Below are 17628 nucleotides of genomic sequence, written 5' to 3'. Positions count from 1 at the left end.
TGTATTCTAGTTCTGTATTTCCTCTTCCAAAATGAAGAGCGTTTTTTTCCTTTTGTTCAGACTCCCTCCAGGCCCTGGTTGATATTCATGAGAAAGGAAACCTCTAACAAGGAAGCTGTCTATAGCTGCTTCCTAAACGGTTTACCTCCACATCATGATTCTCTATGGGCTTTCTTTCCTGGTTCTATTACTGCATACTGGTATGCCCAGTTTTCTATACCTTTGCATTCTTCTTGGATTTCTTCCACAACTCTGCTTCAACCATATTATATTTTATAATGACATTGGAACTGTCTTATGATGACATGTTTTTTATTTTTAACCCCTACCACTTTTCTTTGTCTACTCAACCTCCAAGCAAGAAATGTAAGGTCATGTTGAATCATAACCTCTGGTTGTAGCTTCCTTTTTTTGTTTTAGTGTGTGTCTTTATGGAATTTTTCTTATTTCCAGTCCCAAATATAATTCATTTTTTTTCTGCAGATGGTGGTGTGGTACTTATTCAGATTGTTTCAGCAGTGAGCTGTATCCATAAGCTGGAATCCTTCATAGGTATGAGTAAAAAGAATACGGAATGAAGTCCTCCCCACCAATCTGAGCCCCACCTTGGATGTGCCTTCCCGTCAGCACTATTATTTTCTTGATTAAGCTGTCAAGCTTTTTCCGTTAATATAATTTAGGAAGGAAAGAGTGAGTAATGAGGCGTGTTACCTCACTTTCTGCAGTTAAACTATGTTTATGATCTAGGAAGAATCTCTTCAATAGCTAAGTACTACTCAGTCCACTTCTTTAACAGATACTTTAGAGTTCAATTCATTAATTCATCAGTAAAGTCTAGAAGCCACGAGAGGAGTGGTATTAGATTGGTTGGAATTCCCAGTAAATGTTCCTGTGAGCAATAATAATTGGCAGGTGTTTAATTTTATAATCGAGTCTTAATTTAATAAAAGCTGTTGGGGTGCCTGGGTAGCTCATCATAATCTCAAAGTTCGTGAGTTTGAGCCCCGCATTGGGCTCACTGCTATCAGTGCAGAGACCACTTTGGATCCTCTGTCGCCCTCTCTCTCTGCCCCTCCTTGCCCCCAAAAATATTTTGTTTGTTTGTTTGTATAATTACACAGTTTTATACCAGATTTGAGGAGGGAAAACATCTTTCTATTCATTTCTAGCTATGGGAAAGAATTGTTATAAGAAACATTTCCACATTATAACCCTTCTGAAGTAAGTCATTGATCATTGCTAGAGATGAATGTTGATTCCCCAGTACTGTATTCTCTTTTTGTTGGTTTGTTCATTCAGTTAATATGTGTTTCTCAATAGTTATTGAATGGTCTGCACTTGCATTTTCTTTTCAAAAGTCACAAAGAGTATTGTTGTGGGGCGCCTGGGTGGCTTAGTCAATTAAGCGCTGACTTTTTTTTTTTAAGTTTTTTTTTTTTAAGTTTATTCATTTTGAGAGAGAGTACATGCACAAGTGGGGAAGGGGCAGAGATAGAAGGAGAGAGAGAATCCCAAGCAGGGCTCTACACTGTCAGCACAGAGCCTCCCAATGTGGGGCTTGAACCTGAGCCAAGAGTCAGACGCTTAACCAACTGGGCCATCTAGGCGCCATGCACTGACTCTTGATTTTGGCTTGGGTCATAATCTCACAATTTGTGAGATCATGCCCCGTGTCGGGCTCTGCCCTGGAGGCACAGAACCCGCTTAGGATTCTTTCCCTCTCTCTCTGCCCCTCCCCTGTTTGCACATGTGTGTGTTCTCTCTTTCTCTGTCTCAAAATAAATAAATAAACTTAAAAAAAAAAAGAACATTTTTCTGTTTTTTTCCCTTTTTAAGGAAGCCAGAGTGTGAACCAGGCAGTTATTTGTGTTGCATAGGATCAATTCATCTTTAGAAAAATAGCCAGTGACTTTATTTAGGTGATCTCTACAGCCGAATCAGGTTGCTGCTGAGATGCGCAGCCTCTTCCCTTGCCTTAACAGATTTGAAACTTTAACACCAACCAGTTCAAGGCATAAATGGTAGTTGAAGAGGCAGTGCACTTTATAGGAATTACAGGATTACCTGGGGCACTATATTTTCCATCCAGCCCTCAATTTTCCCTAACGTCCTCCATGGTGTGGAGGACATGCCTGTGCTATGAAGCCCCGGAGAATGAAGTTAATTCTCTGCCTCTAGTCCCTCAAATTCCCTTTTCAATGTTAAAGTGGTGACCACTGTTTTGGATCCTGTAACAGTCTGAGCAGGGGGTAAACACACATTTTATTCTGTACTAATTCTGGGCAGAGTTGGGGATGAAGCAAAATGTATGGTAATATATGGTAAATAATAATATATGGTATCTTTTTTTCCAGAGATATAAGACATTAAATATTTTTCTGACCAAGGCAAACCTGATAAAACTTGGAGATTATGGCCTAGCAAGAAACTTAATTCTGAGTATTCCATGGCTGAGACGGTAAGTATGTGTTGCCCTTGTCATACTTTATCTTTTCTTTTCCTTTCCAGTACCATGAGATAGTGTACACCTCTAAATCTCACACACTTTCTCAGTATTCTTGCAAGTTCTCCATATTTATAAAGCAAGTCTTCAGGAGTGTTTTTTTCCTGGGCTTGCTAACAGGCATTTACATGCTGAGATGTTCTTTCAAGAGTCATTGTCCACATCACAGCTCTGACCTCATAGCCCTTTCTAACACTGACCAGGAGACTTTTCTAAAAACAGGAAAATGCTCTATCTTTTTTCCAGCCTAGGATCTTTAGTGGGTTTCAGCTTATCTCTTATTTAATATTTGAGCTTAGGATGTTAGACATCTTTTTGTGTTTCCTCTGAATTTTTCTGGTGCAGAAGCCTGATATTACAAATAAAGGCTGATGCCCAGAAAACAGTCTGATCTTAATATCATACATAGTCTGAACTGCAGGGCTCCCTTCTTCCCTGATCCTTACTTAGAAAGACCATTGGTAGGGCGCCTGGGCGGCTCAGTCAGTTAAGCATCCGACTTCGGCTCAGACGGCTCAGAGCTGAGCTCAGTGCTGACAGCTCTGAGCCTGGAGCCTGCTTCAGATTCTGTATCTCCCTCTCTCTCTGCCCTACCCCCGCTCACATTCTGTCTCAAAAATAAACATTAAAAAAATTTTTTTAAAGAAAGACCATTGGTAAAGAGTAGACATAGGTTGATTTTTAAGGACAGTGATTTCATTTTTTTAGGAATTATAAGACCCAGTTGTTACTCTTCTGGTTTCATACTGCCCTGTCCTTGAACTTGAAAATGTGAGTTAATTAAATGAATTTTTTGATGTTTTTTTGATAATGTTAAGATATGCCTATAAGCAATTTAGAGCCATCCAAGGATGCTGATAGCCAAGGTTGGGAGTCTCTGCTTCAAAGGAAGCAATCGTGTCCTTATATGAGTTTTTCTTATCAACAGTATTCTGGTAAAACCAAAACTTGACTTTTTTTTTAACAAGTTTAAAGAAAGAATGATAGGAAAATTTATAAATGCCATATAAGTCATCTAAAAATTACTGGCTTTGCTGATTAAACATGGCTATCACACTCTGGAAAACAGTGTGGAGCTTCCTCAAAAAATTAAAAATACATCTACCCTGTGACCCAGCAGTAGCACTGCTAGGAATTTACCCAAGGGATACAGGAGTGCTGATGCATAGGGGCACTTGTACCCTGTGTTTATAGCAGCACTTTCAACAATAGCCAAACTATGGAAAGAGCCTAAATGTCCATCAACTGATGAATGGATAAAGAAATTGTGGTTTATATACACAATGGAATACTACTTGGCAATGAGAAAGAATGAATATGGCCTTTTGTAGCAACGTGGATGGAACAGGAAAGTGTTATGCTAAGTGAAATAAGTCATACAGAAAGACAGATTCCATATGTTTTCACTCTTATATGGATCCTGAGGAACTTCACAGAAGACTATGGGGGAGGGAAAGGGGGGGAAAAAAGTTAGGGAGGGAGGGAGGCAAACCATAAGAGACTCTTAAAATCTGAGAATAAACTGAGGGTTGATGGGGGGTGGGAGGGAGGGGAAAGGAGCTGATGGGCAGTGAGGGGGGCACCTGTTGGGATGAGCACTGGGTGTTGTATGGAAACCAATTTGACAATAAATTTCATATTAAGAAAAATGAACATGGCTATCAGTTTTATTAGAACTTCTGGGGTACATTGGCACAACCGCCATTCAGGATATTTTTATTTCCAAACCCATTCTTTTTTAGAGAGAGAACAGGATAGAGGGACAGAGGCGGAGAGAGAGAGAGAATATCTTAAGCAGGCTCTATGCTCAACACAGCCTGAGGCAGGGCTCAATCCCACTACCCTGGGATCATGACCCAAGCCAAAATCAAGAGTCAGACGCTCAACCGACTGAGTCACCCAGATACCCCTCCAAACCCATTCTTCAAGGCAGAAGATCTTTTTTAAATTTGAAAGAAATTCACTAGCTGTGTTGGTATTGCAGATGTCAAATTGAGTCATTTACAGAGTTTCACTACTATGCATTTTAGTTACAACTTTGACCCCTTTATTCAGTTATCTTCTCCCCACCGCCAGTTCTTTTTATTTTTTTCCATTGGTGAGCTTTTACTGTGCCTTTATCTGTATGAAGTCTTCAGTGGGCCTAAAGCCTCTGTGATCGAGGAATCACCGTTGTACCTCCCAAATACCACAGTGTCTTTGCCCTTTATCATTGGTCCAAGAAATTTGATGTGAAAGAAAATTTCTCTCCGTAGTGGCATCTCATAAAAAACATTTTGGGATATACTAGTGAACGTTTCATAGGTGTTATCACTAGTTTGTGGGAAATTTACTTTAGTTGTTGAAATATTAATATAGTTCTCTCAAAAATGAAGTTACTCTTTGTTTTCTTTGTTGTTCAGCTTGTGGGAACGCCATATTACATGTCTCCAGAGCTCTGCCAAGGAGTAAAATACAATTTCAAGTCTGATATCTGGGCAGTAGGCTGTGTCATTTTTGAACTGCTTACACTAAAGAGAACATTTGATGCCACAGTAAGTTGTATTATCCCCACCTTGTCCTTCCAAATGGTATAACTCGGTTGAGAGAATCAAATTCATTTATCCCTCAGTTTCTGATTTCTTCAACAGAAATCAGCTGTAGAAAAAAAAAAAGTATGCAAGCGTTTAGTAGTGTATTATTAAATTGCTATGTGCCAGATTTATATTCAGTTCCCACTGAAATAATCCTACTCAAGTGCTTTAAGCATTGTACTTGAATTTATTGACTTATAATTTTGAAATTGGCTCTAGGATCCACCTATGTGACACTGTAGTCTGGATAAACCATTTCATTTCTTATGCTTCAGCTACTTTTTTTTTTGTTAAAGCTAAGGTGAATTGTATAATACTCATTAAAGTGTTTTGATTTTTTATAAAAAGTTACACACTACATCCCTAGCAAGGCTGTTGTCCTCTTTCCTGACAACAAATTCCTTTAAGTCTTTTTTTTCTTTTCTTCTAACTAAAGCCCAATGTAAAGTAGTGCTTCTCCAACTTTCATACACATAGGAAATCACCTGGGCACCTTGTTAAAATGCAGACTCTTTTTTTAGTAGGTCTGGGTAGGTCCCAATAGTATGCATTTCTTTTTTCTTTTTTAATTTTTTTTTTTTAGTGTTTTATTTAATTTTGAGAGAGAGAGAGCACGCGAGCGAGTGGGGGAGGGGCAGAGAGAGAGGGAGATACAGAATCCAAAGTGGGCTCCAGGCTCTGAGTTGTCAGCACAGAGTCCGACATAGGGCTTGAACCCACAAACCATGGGATCATGACCTGAGGCGGAGTCCGATGCTCAACTCACTGAGCCACCCAGGTGCCTCCCCCCTCCCCCCAATATTCTGCATTTCTAACAAACTCCCGCACAATGCTGATGCTGCTATCTGTGGACCAATCTGAGTAGCAAAAATGGATTCAGATCTTCTGCAAGCCACGTGTGAGAACTTAAGCAAATTGTTTCATCTTTTGATCCTCTGTTTCATTATCTATAACAAGGAAAAATATATCCTTCTCATAGAGATGCTACGATAATGTATATGAAAAATGCAAATATAAGATAATGCAGATTCACTGGCCTTTCACGAGACCTATTTATTTTTCTAAATCCTGAAGTTTATTCTGGTCTGTCATTTAATTCTCCTAAGTAATATAGTGGAAGGAAAATGAGTTTTGGAGTCAGATGGACTTTGGTTAGAGTTATGTCTCCATTTTTTACTGTCTGTGGAGTCTTGGGCAAGATACTTTACATCTCTGAATTGGTAATCATAATAACCTCCTTAAGGGAGGTTTGCAAGGGTTAAAAAGAATAATATATGTAACGTGCCTACCTAGTACAGAGTGGTCTCTTGATTAAGGTGTTGATGGTATTATTATTATCATTATCATCTTACTATTTACCTCGTTGTCTGTTGAGGCAGAGTATCCCTTGCATAACCATTATTAGGATATATGAATTAGGAAGCAGATTACTTGGTAAAGGAGGTGCTTAAAGCTAAGAAGCATGGCTAATCTTGTTTTCCTTTTTCTTGTGATTCAACTGAAGGGTCAGATTGTAATATACTCTTGAGTATTATGCCACTGGCCACACAGTCATATCTCCATGTTGGCCATTTGGCTTCATTCTTCTTGATTGCAACAGTGTATCCCTAACCATTTCTTGCTGATGCACATTAATAGTTTATAAAAGAAATCATATTTCCATTTCTTTAAATAATAGTCACAGATATCCCAGAGCCCCTATTGGTGGATTATAATCTTTATATAACCAAGAATAATCATTTTCCCATAGAATCCACTCAATTTGTGTGTGAAGATTGTACAAGGAATCCGGGCCATGGAAGTTGATTCTAGCCAGTACTCTTTGGAACTGATTCAAATGGTCCATGCATGCCTTGACCAGGTAAGTGTGACTTACATGCTGATTTCAGTTTGGTGTTTTCCCTTCCCACCGTAGTGTTTGGAGTATGGCATAGATGAACCTGTATAAAGCCACATCCACTTCCCCAGGGTAGGATGTATTTGTGGCTGTACCTAGAAGAATAGGCATTGGCAATTCATGATAGTTATGTCCTTCAGGCAGCAGATTCTTAATTCTTACTTTGTAATTAATTTGTGGAATGATTTTACCATCTACATTGTCCTCCATTTTTTATGATCAAGATTAATTTTTGTAAATCAATTTTACAAAATTATAGTCAGAGATAATTTAGAGTTCCTAATGTGCAGAATAAATATAGTTCTGCCATTTCACAGTTGCCTTGCAGTGTCGTCTAGGTTGCTATTATTCAAAATATGGTTCATGGACCATAGGTGTTGGAATCACTAGGGGATGGGGATGTTTTACAAGTAAAAAAAAATGAAGATTCCTGAGACCCAACGCACACCAAGTGGATCCAAATCTCTGTAGGTAAATCCCAGAAATCTTTATAACAAGCACTCTGGGAGATTGGGTTTTTTTTTTTTTTTTTGTTTTTTTTTTTTTTTTTTTTTAAATTTTTTTTTTTCAACGTTTATTTATTTTTGGGACAGAGAGAGACAGAGCATGAACGGGCGAGGGGCAGAGAGAGAGGGAGACACAGAATCAGAAACAGGCTCCAGGCTCTGAGCCATCAGCCCAGAGCCCGACGCGGGGCTCGAACTCACGGACCGCGAGATCGTGACCTGGCTGAAGTCGGACGCTTAACCGACTGCGCCACCCAGGCACCCCAGGGTTTTTTTTTTTAATGTTTATGTTTTTGAGAGAAAGAGAGAGACAGAGCAAAAGTGGGGGAGGGGCAGAGAGAGAGGGAGACACGGAATCTGAAGCAGAGTCCAGGTGAGCTGTCAGCACAGCCCGATGCAGAGCTCGAACTCAGGAACCATGCGATCATGACCTGAGCCAATGTCAGATGCTTAACTGACTGAGCCACCCAGGGGCCCCACTCTGGGAGATTCTTAAGTGCTATATATATATTGTAATTTGAGAGTCACTGCCCTAACTGAACAAGTAAGGAAGGTGCATTCTCATTCATGTACAAGTGTTGATGATAATGAGATGATATGCGTGAAACATGGAATATGACATAAGAAATTATGTTTTTTGGGGCGCCTGGGTGGCTCAGTCAGTTGAGCGTCCAACTTCAGCTCAGGTCATGATCTTGCGGTTCGTGCGTTTGAGCCCTGCATCAGTCTCTGTGCTGATGGCTCAGAGCCTGGAGCCTGCTTCTGATTCCATGTCTCCCTCTCTCTCTCTCTCTCTCGGTCTCTCAAAAATAAATAGACATTAAAAAAATTAAAAAAAAAAGGAATTATGTTTTTTGAAACGTAAGGATAATATACAAAAGTATAATACACTGTGTCTTTGAGTAATTTTAGCATACAGCCTTCTAAGAGGAAGTAAAATGCCTCTTTAGATCCCATTTTTCCCTTTTCCTTTAAATTAAAACTAACCCAATTTGTACTTTTTAGGATCCTGAGCGGAGACCCACAGCAGATGAACTTCTGGATCGTCCCCTTCTCAGGAAACGCAGGAGGTAAAGTACAGAGAAGTCACTCTGTTGTCTTTCTATATAGATGATTGATTGTTGAAGGCCTGATCAAAGGACCACAAGAGAGGGCAGTGTTTCCTGACTTGGCCACTCTGGTGCTGTTTTCTACTAACATAGCTTCTTTTGTTGCTTGAGAGGAGCTCCTGACTTTCACCTCCTTAGTTTGTGCTATTTTGTTCTGAATTTATATGATGAGACCCTAGAACCTTGCACTCCCCCCATCTGTGAGTTTTAATCTAGAGTTGAGGCATTAGAGTGTAGTAATTAAGAGAGGAGAGCTCTGGATTCAGTCATCCTTAGATTTGAATCTGAGTTCTGTTATCTTTGTCAAGTTATTTAACACCTCTCTTCTTTCATTTCCTCCTCTATAAAGCCAGGTAGGGTATGGATTAAAGGAAGTAATGTATCTAAAGTGCTCAGCCCAGGGCTTGGCACAAGATGCTCAGTAATGATCAGACAGTAGTGTGGATTTAGAGTGGGCCTTTGTTTTTCAGTACATGTGTTCAGATGGTAGATTTCAGTTAGAGGAGTATTCTTCAGATACCTTTGCTCATGTCCTGAAATCAGACTTGATTAATTGTTGACAGGTTACTTCCTGAGATTTATTCTGTGGCATTGGTCTCTAGAGGTAGGAAGGAGATCTTTTATCCCTCACGTCTTATAAGAGGCTTCAAACACTAACTTAAAAAAAGACATGTTCTTTATTATTATATCCTTCCTTCCTTCCTTCCTTCCTTCCTTCTTCCTTCCTTCCTTCCTTCCTTCCTTCTTATCTCTACACCCAACAAGGGGCTTGAACTCATGACCCCTAGATTAAGAGTCACATGCTCCTCTGAGCCAGCCAGGCACCCCATTATTATTCTTAAATGTTCTAGTCTATATTTCATCCTCTTATACTATTTTTGTCTTACTGTCCTTCCTCCACCCCTACCAGTTCTGTTTCTGTATCTTCCCAATATTCAGACCTTTGCTGTGCTCTTTTTCAAGCCTTGCTCTTAGATACACTAAGCATATACTTAATTCCATAATCTGTGCTATTTGGTCAGTACCTTTATTTTGTGGTATCCTTTAATTAATCTTTTCTGGTTCTTCTCCACTTGAACTCTAGCCAGTGTTTCAGTGCCTAGAATGTGTAATACTCCAGATATAGCACTCCGACCTTCCACTTATGTCCCATACATCGTCCAGCAATATCACCCTTTGCGGCTGGTTAGGCATATTTAAATTTTTTATCTGGCTTACTTCCCAACAATATAATCACTATTTTAATTTCTTTTCAGATATTTCCACTGATAATTTTTAATTGCAATTTTTATAGAGATAATTGTAGATGTGTACATAGTACTTCATTAGAACTTTGTACTTTGATGAAAAAATATAAGAGCTTTCCAGATAAAGCAGAGACATAACGAACTGTGGAAAATATTCAGGAAATACTAAGTTCTACCTGAGTAGGTTAGTGGTTCTAGACCTGGGACTCTCAATAGCAACCTCTCCAGAGCTTTCCAAAAATACTGATGCCTAAACACCACCCCAGGAATTCATCTATAAGTGTTTTAGGCAAAATGAGAACCCTGGACCAGAATATGGGGAGGAAGTAGCAGGAAGAAAGGCTGAAAAGGTAGGTCAAGAATCTTGAATGCTAGACAAAGGGATCTGTGCTTAATTTAAGCAGTAGTGTAGAAGTAATGGATGTTTATGAGAGGGTAGTTCATGTGATGAGGGGCATGCCTAAGGAAGACTTACTTAGCAAACTAGTCTCGGTGTTGAATTAGTATAGGACTGAATAAAGTCAGTTGGTACTGTGTTAAGTCTTACCTGTTAGGAGGTGCTACTACATTCCAGGAAGCAAAGCCGCCCAGAGCTAATGTGGCAAGCCTGGAGAGCAGAAGTGACTATAAAGGGCATTGCATAGGTAGAATCTGTAGGACTCAAATATTGAAGAAAGGAGACACCTGAGTCCAGGATGACCAACGTTGTAAGTGTAGTCTGCTGAGAGAATGGGGAGTGCCAGTTACAGAAATAGGAGAGTCAGAAAGAAAAGCTGTGTGGGAGAAGAAAAATGAACTGAGGTTTAGAGATGGTGAGTTTGGGAAGTCAGTGGGCAGACTAGATGGAGATGTCAGGTATTTAAAATTTAAAATGTGCATCAGAGGTTCTCGAGGTTCTCTGTTCCAGTTTGGAATGTTTTTTGGTGATAGAAAACAAATGTCCCCAAACTGCTGGCCCCTTCCTATTTAATGAATGGTCCAAAGCCAGGCCTGTATAACTGTTCCAATCATATCAAGGTACTTTCCCCAAAGTATTGTCGTGTTGCTGGAGACATATGGTTTATTAGAGGACTAAACCTGTGAAGTGTATGTATTTCAGAGACATTGGTGCAGCGTAGGAACCAATGCTTTCACTCACGTATCTTTGCTTTTTTTTTTGGTAGAGAGATGGAGGAAAAAGTCATACTGCTTAATGCACCTACAAAAAGACCAAGGTAATGCCTAAGAGACTCGTGAAAAGTGATATATCTTAAATTACCATCAGGGGGTCTTTCTTTCTTTTGGTCTATGCCTTGCTTGATCCCAGTAAGTAGCCTTTGGCATCCTTTCAGAAGCCAACATCTGCGTAAATGTCAGATAGTTATTTCTGAGAAAAAGAAAGCTGTGATTTCACCCTCGTGCTGTAGCGGTCGTCATTACCATGATGAATGTTGAAAAGTTGAGAAGTGTAGATGTTATGGACCAGACTGGAATCTGATCTGGCTGAGCTGTGATGAAGCCCGGAGGCAGAAATTGCAGAGCCTGCTATGATAGAGGGTTGAAATAAGTTGTCGAGAAAGAACATACTTTCTCATACCATAATTGGCGGTTCTTCTCTGGGAACGGACTGGAAGCATTTTCCTTTGATACAGTTTTTATGTTAAATGTGCCTTTGTTCTGGGGGTTGTTGACAGGTCAAGCACTGTGACTGAAGCACCCATTGCTGTGGTAACGTCACGAACCAGTGAAGTCTATGTTTGGGGTGGTGGAAAATCCACTCCCCAGAAACTGGATGTCATCAAGAGTGGCTGTAGTGCCCGGCAGGTGTGTGCAGGGAATACCCACTTTGCTGTGGTCACAGTGGAGAAGGAACTGTACACCTGGGTGGTAAGTGAAAGCTAAGTACTTTAGAACAGTGATGTAAGCCTAATTATTTACTGGGCTGAGGATGTCTAAGTATTTTGTTAGTTGAACATGTGCACAGGAATGACAGTGTGGAGTGATGGAATGTAGGCTCTAACGAGAGCAAGGATCTTGTCTGTCTAGTTCACTGATGTGTCCCCAATGCCTGGTACATATTAGGTCATTTGTAAGTGTTTTTTGAATGAATGAATGAATGAATGAATGAATGAATGAAAGAGAGGAAGAAAGAAGGAAAGAAAGAATTAAAAGAGCCCTAGGTTTAGACTCAGGAGACTGGACTCTTATTTACAGCTGGGTGATTTCAGGAAGTCCCTTAATTACTCTGTTCTGTTACCATGAATTTCAGAGCAACTAGTATCTGTGAAACAGTTTTATAAACAAATGAAGCAGTGTTCCCACATCAGGAAAATTCTAAGACCTGTGTCAGTGATAGAAGATGGCTAGGTATATCTTCAGAATTTTTCTTTGCTCCCCTCTAGATTTCACTTTATCTCTCACCTTCTGGAACAAATTGCGTGTATTTGCTATCTGTTCCTTTATCTGCCACTCAGTCCTCATTCGCCTACAATGCAGCTTCCGTCCCTGCCACTTGATTGAAACTACTCTTAACAAAATGACCTATAAATTGTGGAAATAATACATATACTTTGTAGTCCTTACTTTGCTTGACCTCCCAGCAGCATTTGACATAGTTGATCTCTCCCTCCTTGAAGCTGTGTCTTCCCTTGACTTCCATGAGAACATCTTCTCTTGGCTTTTCTCCTGTCTTTTTGGCCATAGCGTGCCTTCTCATGTGTTTCAGAGTGCTTTTCCTTTACCTAACTTTGTCTCTGGTCGTCAATTCTTCTCACTCTTCCTTTTCTTCCTGAGAGCTCATTTTTTCCAGCAGTCTCAGATAACTTCTCCACAAGGCCAGGCTTTGTCCCCAGTGCGTGACAGAGTAGACAATTATTGATTGATTGATATGATTGATTGATTAAAAGAATCAATGAATGAATGAATGCATGCATGCATGTTAACTGTTACTTCCTAAAGCCCTGTCCCTTAAGGAACTAGCCCCTAGGGGGCTGCCACAGCCCCTATAAAACTGTTGAAAAGTCATTTGGGACTATTCTTAGTGCTATATAGCAGCCTCTTTGATATAGCCAGATTCTTTATAATTGTTCCATACTTCAGGGAAACTGTGACCAAAATTTGTAAAACTCCTAGTAAGGATTTCCTAGAGAGTATACTCCTGTAGAAGCAATCAAATTAATTAAACTATGTACGGATTTTTTTTTTTTTTTTTTTTTTACCAGCACTCATAATTAAATGTAAAGTTCACCTTAGACTTGAAGGAGAAAGAATTGGGAATGTGTTCTTTTAAGTCTTGATGGATAGCAATCTGGATACTTTTAAATCTTTATCTGTTGGCAGGGGTTTTATACTACCTATCATTAAAAGGTTTAATCCCTTACCCATTTTTTTTTTTTCGTTTCTAAATTTCCAGCTGATTTTTTCCTACGCTTTCTTTTCTTTATTATTGTTTTTAATGTTTGTTTATTTTGAGAGAGAGAGAGCACAGGTGCAGGGGAGGGGCAGAGAGAGAAGGAGAGAATCCCAAGCAGGCTCCATGCTGTCAGCATAGAACCTGATGTGGGGCTCAATCCCACAAACCATGAAATCATGACCTGAGCTGAAATCAATTGTCGGACCCTTAACCAACTGAGCCACCCAGGTGCCCCGCTCCTGGTCTTCTTGATAGGAAGTTTTATGGAAGATTAGCTTTTCGCATGAAAAGCTAAAACTTTACAAGAACTCTTTATTTCACAGAACATGCAAGGGGGTACTAAACTCCATGGTCAGCTGGGCCACGGAGACAAAGCCTCCTACCGACAGCCAAAGCATGTGGAAAAGTTGCAAGGCAGAGCTATCCGTCAGGTGTCCTGTGGTGATGATTTCACTGTCTGTGTGACAGGTAAGCCATCAACAGAAAGCATCCAAAGTGCATTTAAAGTGAAGTATTGTACTTAATGCTGTGCAGTTTCAGCTGGGATTTTACAGCAAAAGACCATATTCATGAACCAAAGGCAGTGAGCGGATACACACGTTAATAATAACATGCCCAATTTTCTATGGCAAATAGCACATAGAGGCACACAGATAACAAATCTCATGGGATCAGGAGAAGTATGTTGTACGTCCCAGTTGGGGGGAAAAATAACGTTACCACCTGGTCAGGTGTAAATAACACTAAATCAGGAATCAAGAGCTAAAGTTTAGTTTTTGTCTTGCCATTGCTTACTTTTCCTTTTCTCTAGAAAATAGAGATGGCCCTAATAAAATTTCAGCATAATACTACCAATTTTTAAAAATTACTATAACAGTACACGTGACCCCCTAAAAAAAATAACTCTAGACTTGCACAGTCTATCCTTCGGATTTCTCTGATGCAGTCATTTCATATAAGATCAGTGGCTGGGATAGTTCTCATGCCAGCCCTGCCCAGCTTTCCGGCTGGACAGAGTCATTCCTTTGATGTGTTATGCCTTTCTTTCTTTTGCAGACGAGGGTCAGCTCTATGCCTTTGGATCTGATTATTATGGCTGCATGGGGGTGGACAAGGTTGCTGGGCCCGAAGTACTAGAACCCATGCAGCTGAACTTCTTCCTGAACAATCCAGTGGAGCAGGTCTCCTGTGGAGATAATCATGTGGTGGTTTTGACACGAAACAAAGAAGTCTATTCTTGGGGCTGTGGTGAATATGGTAGGTATAGATTTGTCTCTGTCCACTTATTCCCAGGAGCCAACTTGACTTCAAGCTTGTATGCATCTAAACACATGTAGCCTATACTTGAGAAGTGTTGATTCAGTGGAAGAGAATGCTGTAGAATATTTTCATTGGGAAGAAGACCCTCATTTTCATTGTTTTCTTTCTTATGTATGTCTCAGGACGACTGGGTTTGGATTCAGAAGAGGATTATTATACACCACAAAAGGTAAACTCAGAAGCAGCTTCTTCCTAGAGCCTGTGTAGAGGACACACAGACTCCAGTAATAATACAGACTCCTCTTTCTCCGAATCCTCATGTCAAGGTGTTTATTTCTGAAATATTTTCTATCTGGGAGACTGACAACCCAGAATTCCTGAGTTAGCACTATGTGATCTTGTCATCTGACTAAATCATAAAAAGCTGAGAAAGAGGATATGGCCACTTTGGACACTGTGGAGTCACATCTTACTCAGGAATGGCAGCTAAAATCAGCAAGTACAGTGAACCCAGAAAATTCCTTGGGAAGATACTGGAAAGCAGTATATTGTTTCTTAACCCATCACAGCCATCCCCCCCCCCCCCCCCCATTTCCACATTTGGACACCAGATGAAATATGTGTTTGTATTGAGGGGTCATGTTGTACGAAACATAATATCTAATTACTGTCTGCACTGTAGGAGCTAGCCCTGCAGGAGCTGGCCCAGGAGCTAAAAGCAGCTGCAGGAAGAACATGGTCCTCTCTCACACCCACCCTGGGTCACAGGCTTGCCTGCCCATTGGAAGGTTGACAGGAATTGACTGTACCATTCACTGTTAACAATGCTCATTAACATCTTAAAAATTAACTTCTATCACTTGTGGGACCATTCTCAATGGATTTCATGGTGTTTCTCTTCAAAAAGCCATAGTAGAAGCACTGAAGTTTGAGTTTTCAGGTTTCACAGACATCCATTCTATCCCCCTACCATTCTCCAGCTCTGTTTATTTAGCTATAGAGGGATGTGAGCAGTTGGAAGTCCTGGCTGCCTCCTCAGTACTCTGTCACCTCATTTATAATGTGACCAGACTAGGACCCTACAAGGCTACTGAGTTTCTTCTATAACTGTCATGGGGCCTTCCATCTCAGAGAACAAAAATCAGCAATGGATCGAAGCTTCTCCTTTCCCAACATTTTCTGAGAAGTCTTTCTAAATAAGACCTGTTGCTAAAACAAACTTCAACAGGACTGCTGAGCCAACCTGGAACTGCTGCGGTTTACTTAATTATAAAACTTGAGCTCCTTGTTAAAAACAATGAGCTGCTGGAAAAATCTGAAGATGATAGAGCAGTCTTTACTGTGGTCGGTTCTGCCAGATGCAAGACATCACAAATTTGAGGGTTTTTTCCTAATACAAGTTACATTTGGGGGATTTTTTTTTTTCTGATTTTTTTTTTTCCTTGCAGGTGGATGTTCCCAAGGCCTTGATTATTGTCGCAGTTCAGTGTGGCTGTGATGGGACTTTTCTGCTGACCCAGTCAGGTAAAGTGCTGGCCTGTGGACTCAATGAATTCAATAAGCTGGGTCTGAATCAGTGCATGTCTGGAATCATAAACCATGAAGTAAGTACCCTCTTTGGTGTCCTCACCACACTGTCAGAACTTCTCTTAGGCTGGAATTTCTTTGGGAATGCTTTTGGTTAGTGACCAGGAAATTGTACGTAAGAAAAAAGATTTCACAGACATTATTATGTTCAACAAAAGAAGCCGGCCATGAAAGAGTCTGTACTATATGATTCCAATTATATGGAGGTTAAGAACAAGCAAAATTAGGGGCGCCTGGGTGGCTCAGTCGGTTAAGCGTCCGACTTCAGCTCAGGTCACGGTCCATGAGTTCGAGCCCCGCGTCGGGCTCTGGGCTGATGGCTTGGAGCCTGGAGCCTGCTTGGGATTCTGTGTCTCCCTCTCTCTCTGCCCCTCCCCCGTTCATGCTCTGTCTCTCTCTGTCTCAAAAATAAGTAAACGTTAAAAAAATTAAAAAAAAAAAAAAGAACAAGCAAAATTAACTTATAGATACCAGAAGACAAAGTAGTGGTAACTTCTGGGTGGGGGGTATGGGTATAAACGGAAGGGATCCTAGGATCATGGAAATGGTCTATATTTTGATCTGGGTGGTGGTTTTACATTTATATGTATACAGAAAAATTTTTCAAGCTGTAAATTTTATAGTTTATTATGCCTCAACAAATAAATTGATTACAAAGAATCAAGTGACGGAACTCAGGTTCTACCTATCACTAAAATAGGTACAAGATAATTGACATGAAAAGAAACACATTTTCATGCATGATCTCCCTGGAGAGGTTTTTTAGATTTATTGTTCCCAAATCACTGATCTTGTACAGGCTTAGTAAATATAATTACTGTTCACTTCCTTCAAGGATGTTGTGAAATTCACATTAAGTCTCCTCTTTGTGTTAATATAATGAATTTTTGTCATGTTCTAAAGAATCAAGAGAAGAAAGTTTCCTGACTCAGTGAAAGAGATAAGAATTTTTAAGTAATCTCTGCAGTATTGATTCTCAAATGGGAGAGTACAAATTTGGGGCAAATCTGGGAAGGGTGTCTGCATAGTTTGAAAAGCCATATTCAAAATTACCATTACTTGATTTCAGTTTTATTATAACATTGGGTTTATTGTGAAATTTTAAACTTACATGAGAGGAATTTTTAATACTAATCTAAAGGGAACGTGGGTTTTAACACATTGAGAACACTGCCTTGTACATGAAATTAGATCACAGTAAACTGGTTGCATTCTGGGCTGGAGAGTCTTCAAGATTTTAATTCTTTGCCCTGCCTTTGTTAGATATACAGTGTTTATACCCAACATAAGTGTCCCTGGTTGTATCCTCATGTAGATACTTTCTGGGACGGAGAGTTAATGTTTTACATACTCTTAGATTAGGAATCTAAAATTTTTGTTGTCAGGAAGCCCTGCCTCATATACTGATTAAATTCTCTGATGACATATTGAGCTTATTCCGTTTTGTATTCTGTTGGAGATGAAAAGCTACCTGGCATCTTCTACTTAGTAACAAATTTGCTTGAAAGGCCTTTTGGTCACCATGACAACATTCTCAGCCTGTTACCCCTTCGTT

The 17628-nt window shown here is 40.0% G+C and overlaps 1 protein-coding gene across 2 annotated transcripts in view; it reads left to right on the top strand.

The window, feature by feature from the left end:
• The window catches only part of NEK9 (NIMA related kinase 9), a 39750-nt gene that overhangs the window by 4829 nt on the left and 17293 nt on the right, over nucleotides 1-17628 (top strand). Inside the window, exons 4-14 of one of the 2 annotated variants that reach the window (XM_030319599.1) lie at nucleotides 484-552; nucleotides 2355-2458; nucleotides 4906-5037; nucleotides 6827-6937; nucleotides 8485-8549; nucleotides 10999-11049; nucleotides 11509-11701; nucleotides 13550-13694; nucleotides 14283-14483; nucleotides 14669-14715; nucleotides 15935-16090. In XM_030319599.1, coding sequence (XP_030175459.1) covers nucleotides 2447-2458; nucleotides 4906-5037; nucleotides 6827-6937; nucleotides 8485-8549; nucleotides 10999-11049; nucleotides 11509-11701; nucleotides 13550-13694; nucleotides 14283-14483; nucleotides 14669-14715; nucleotides 15935-16090 — 1113 coding nt within the window. In that variant the 5' untranslated portion in view covers nucleotides 484-552; nucleotides 2355-2446. The remainder of the gene's footprint in view (nucleotides 1-483; nucleotides 553-2354; nucleotides 2459-4905; nucleotides 5038-6826; nucleotides 6938-8484; nucleotides 8550-10998; nucleotides 11050-11508; nucleotides 11702-13549; nucleotides 13695-14282; nucleotides 14484-14668; nucleotides 14716-15934; nucleotides 16091-17628) is intronic. The other variant, XM_030319600.1, reaches the window with a different exon arrangement.

This window comes from Lynx canadensis, chromosome B3 (genome assembly GCF_007474595.2).
Source record: "Lynx canadensis isolate LIC74 chromosome B3, mLynCan4.pri.v2, whole genome shotgun sequence".
Classification (NCBI taxonomy): domain Eukaryota; kingdom Metazoa; phylum Chordata; class Mammalia; order Carnivora; family Felidae; genus Lynx; species Lynx canadensis.
The sequence above is the reverse complement of the archived record's forward strand: the minus strand, read 5'-3'. Positions and strand labels throughout refer to the sequence as shown.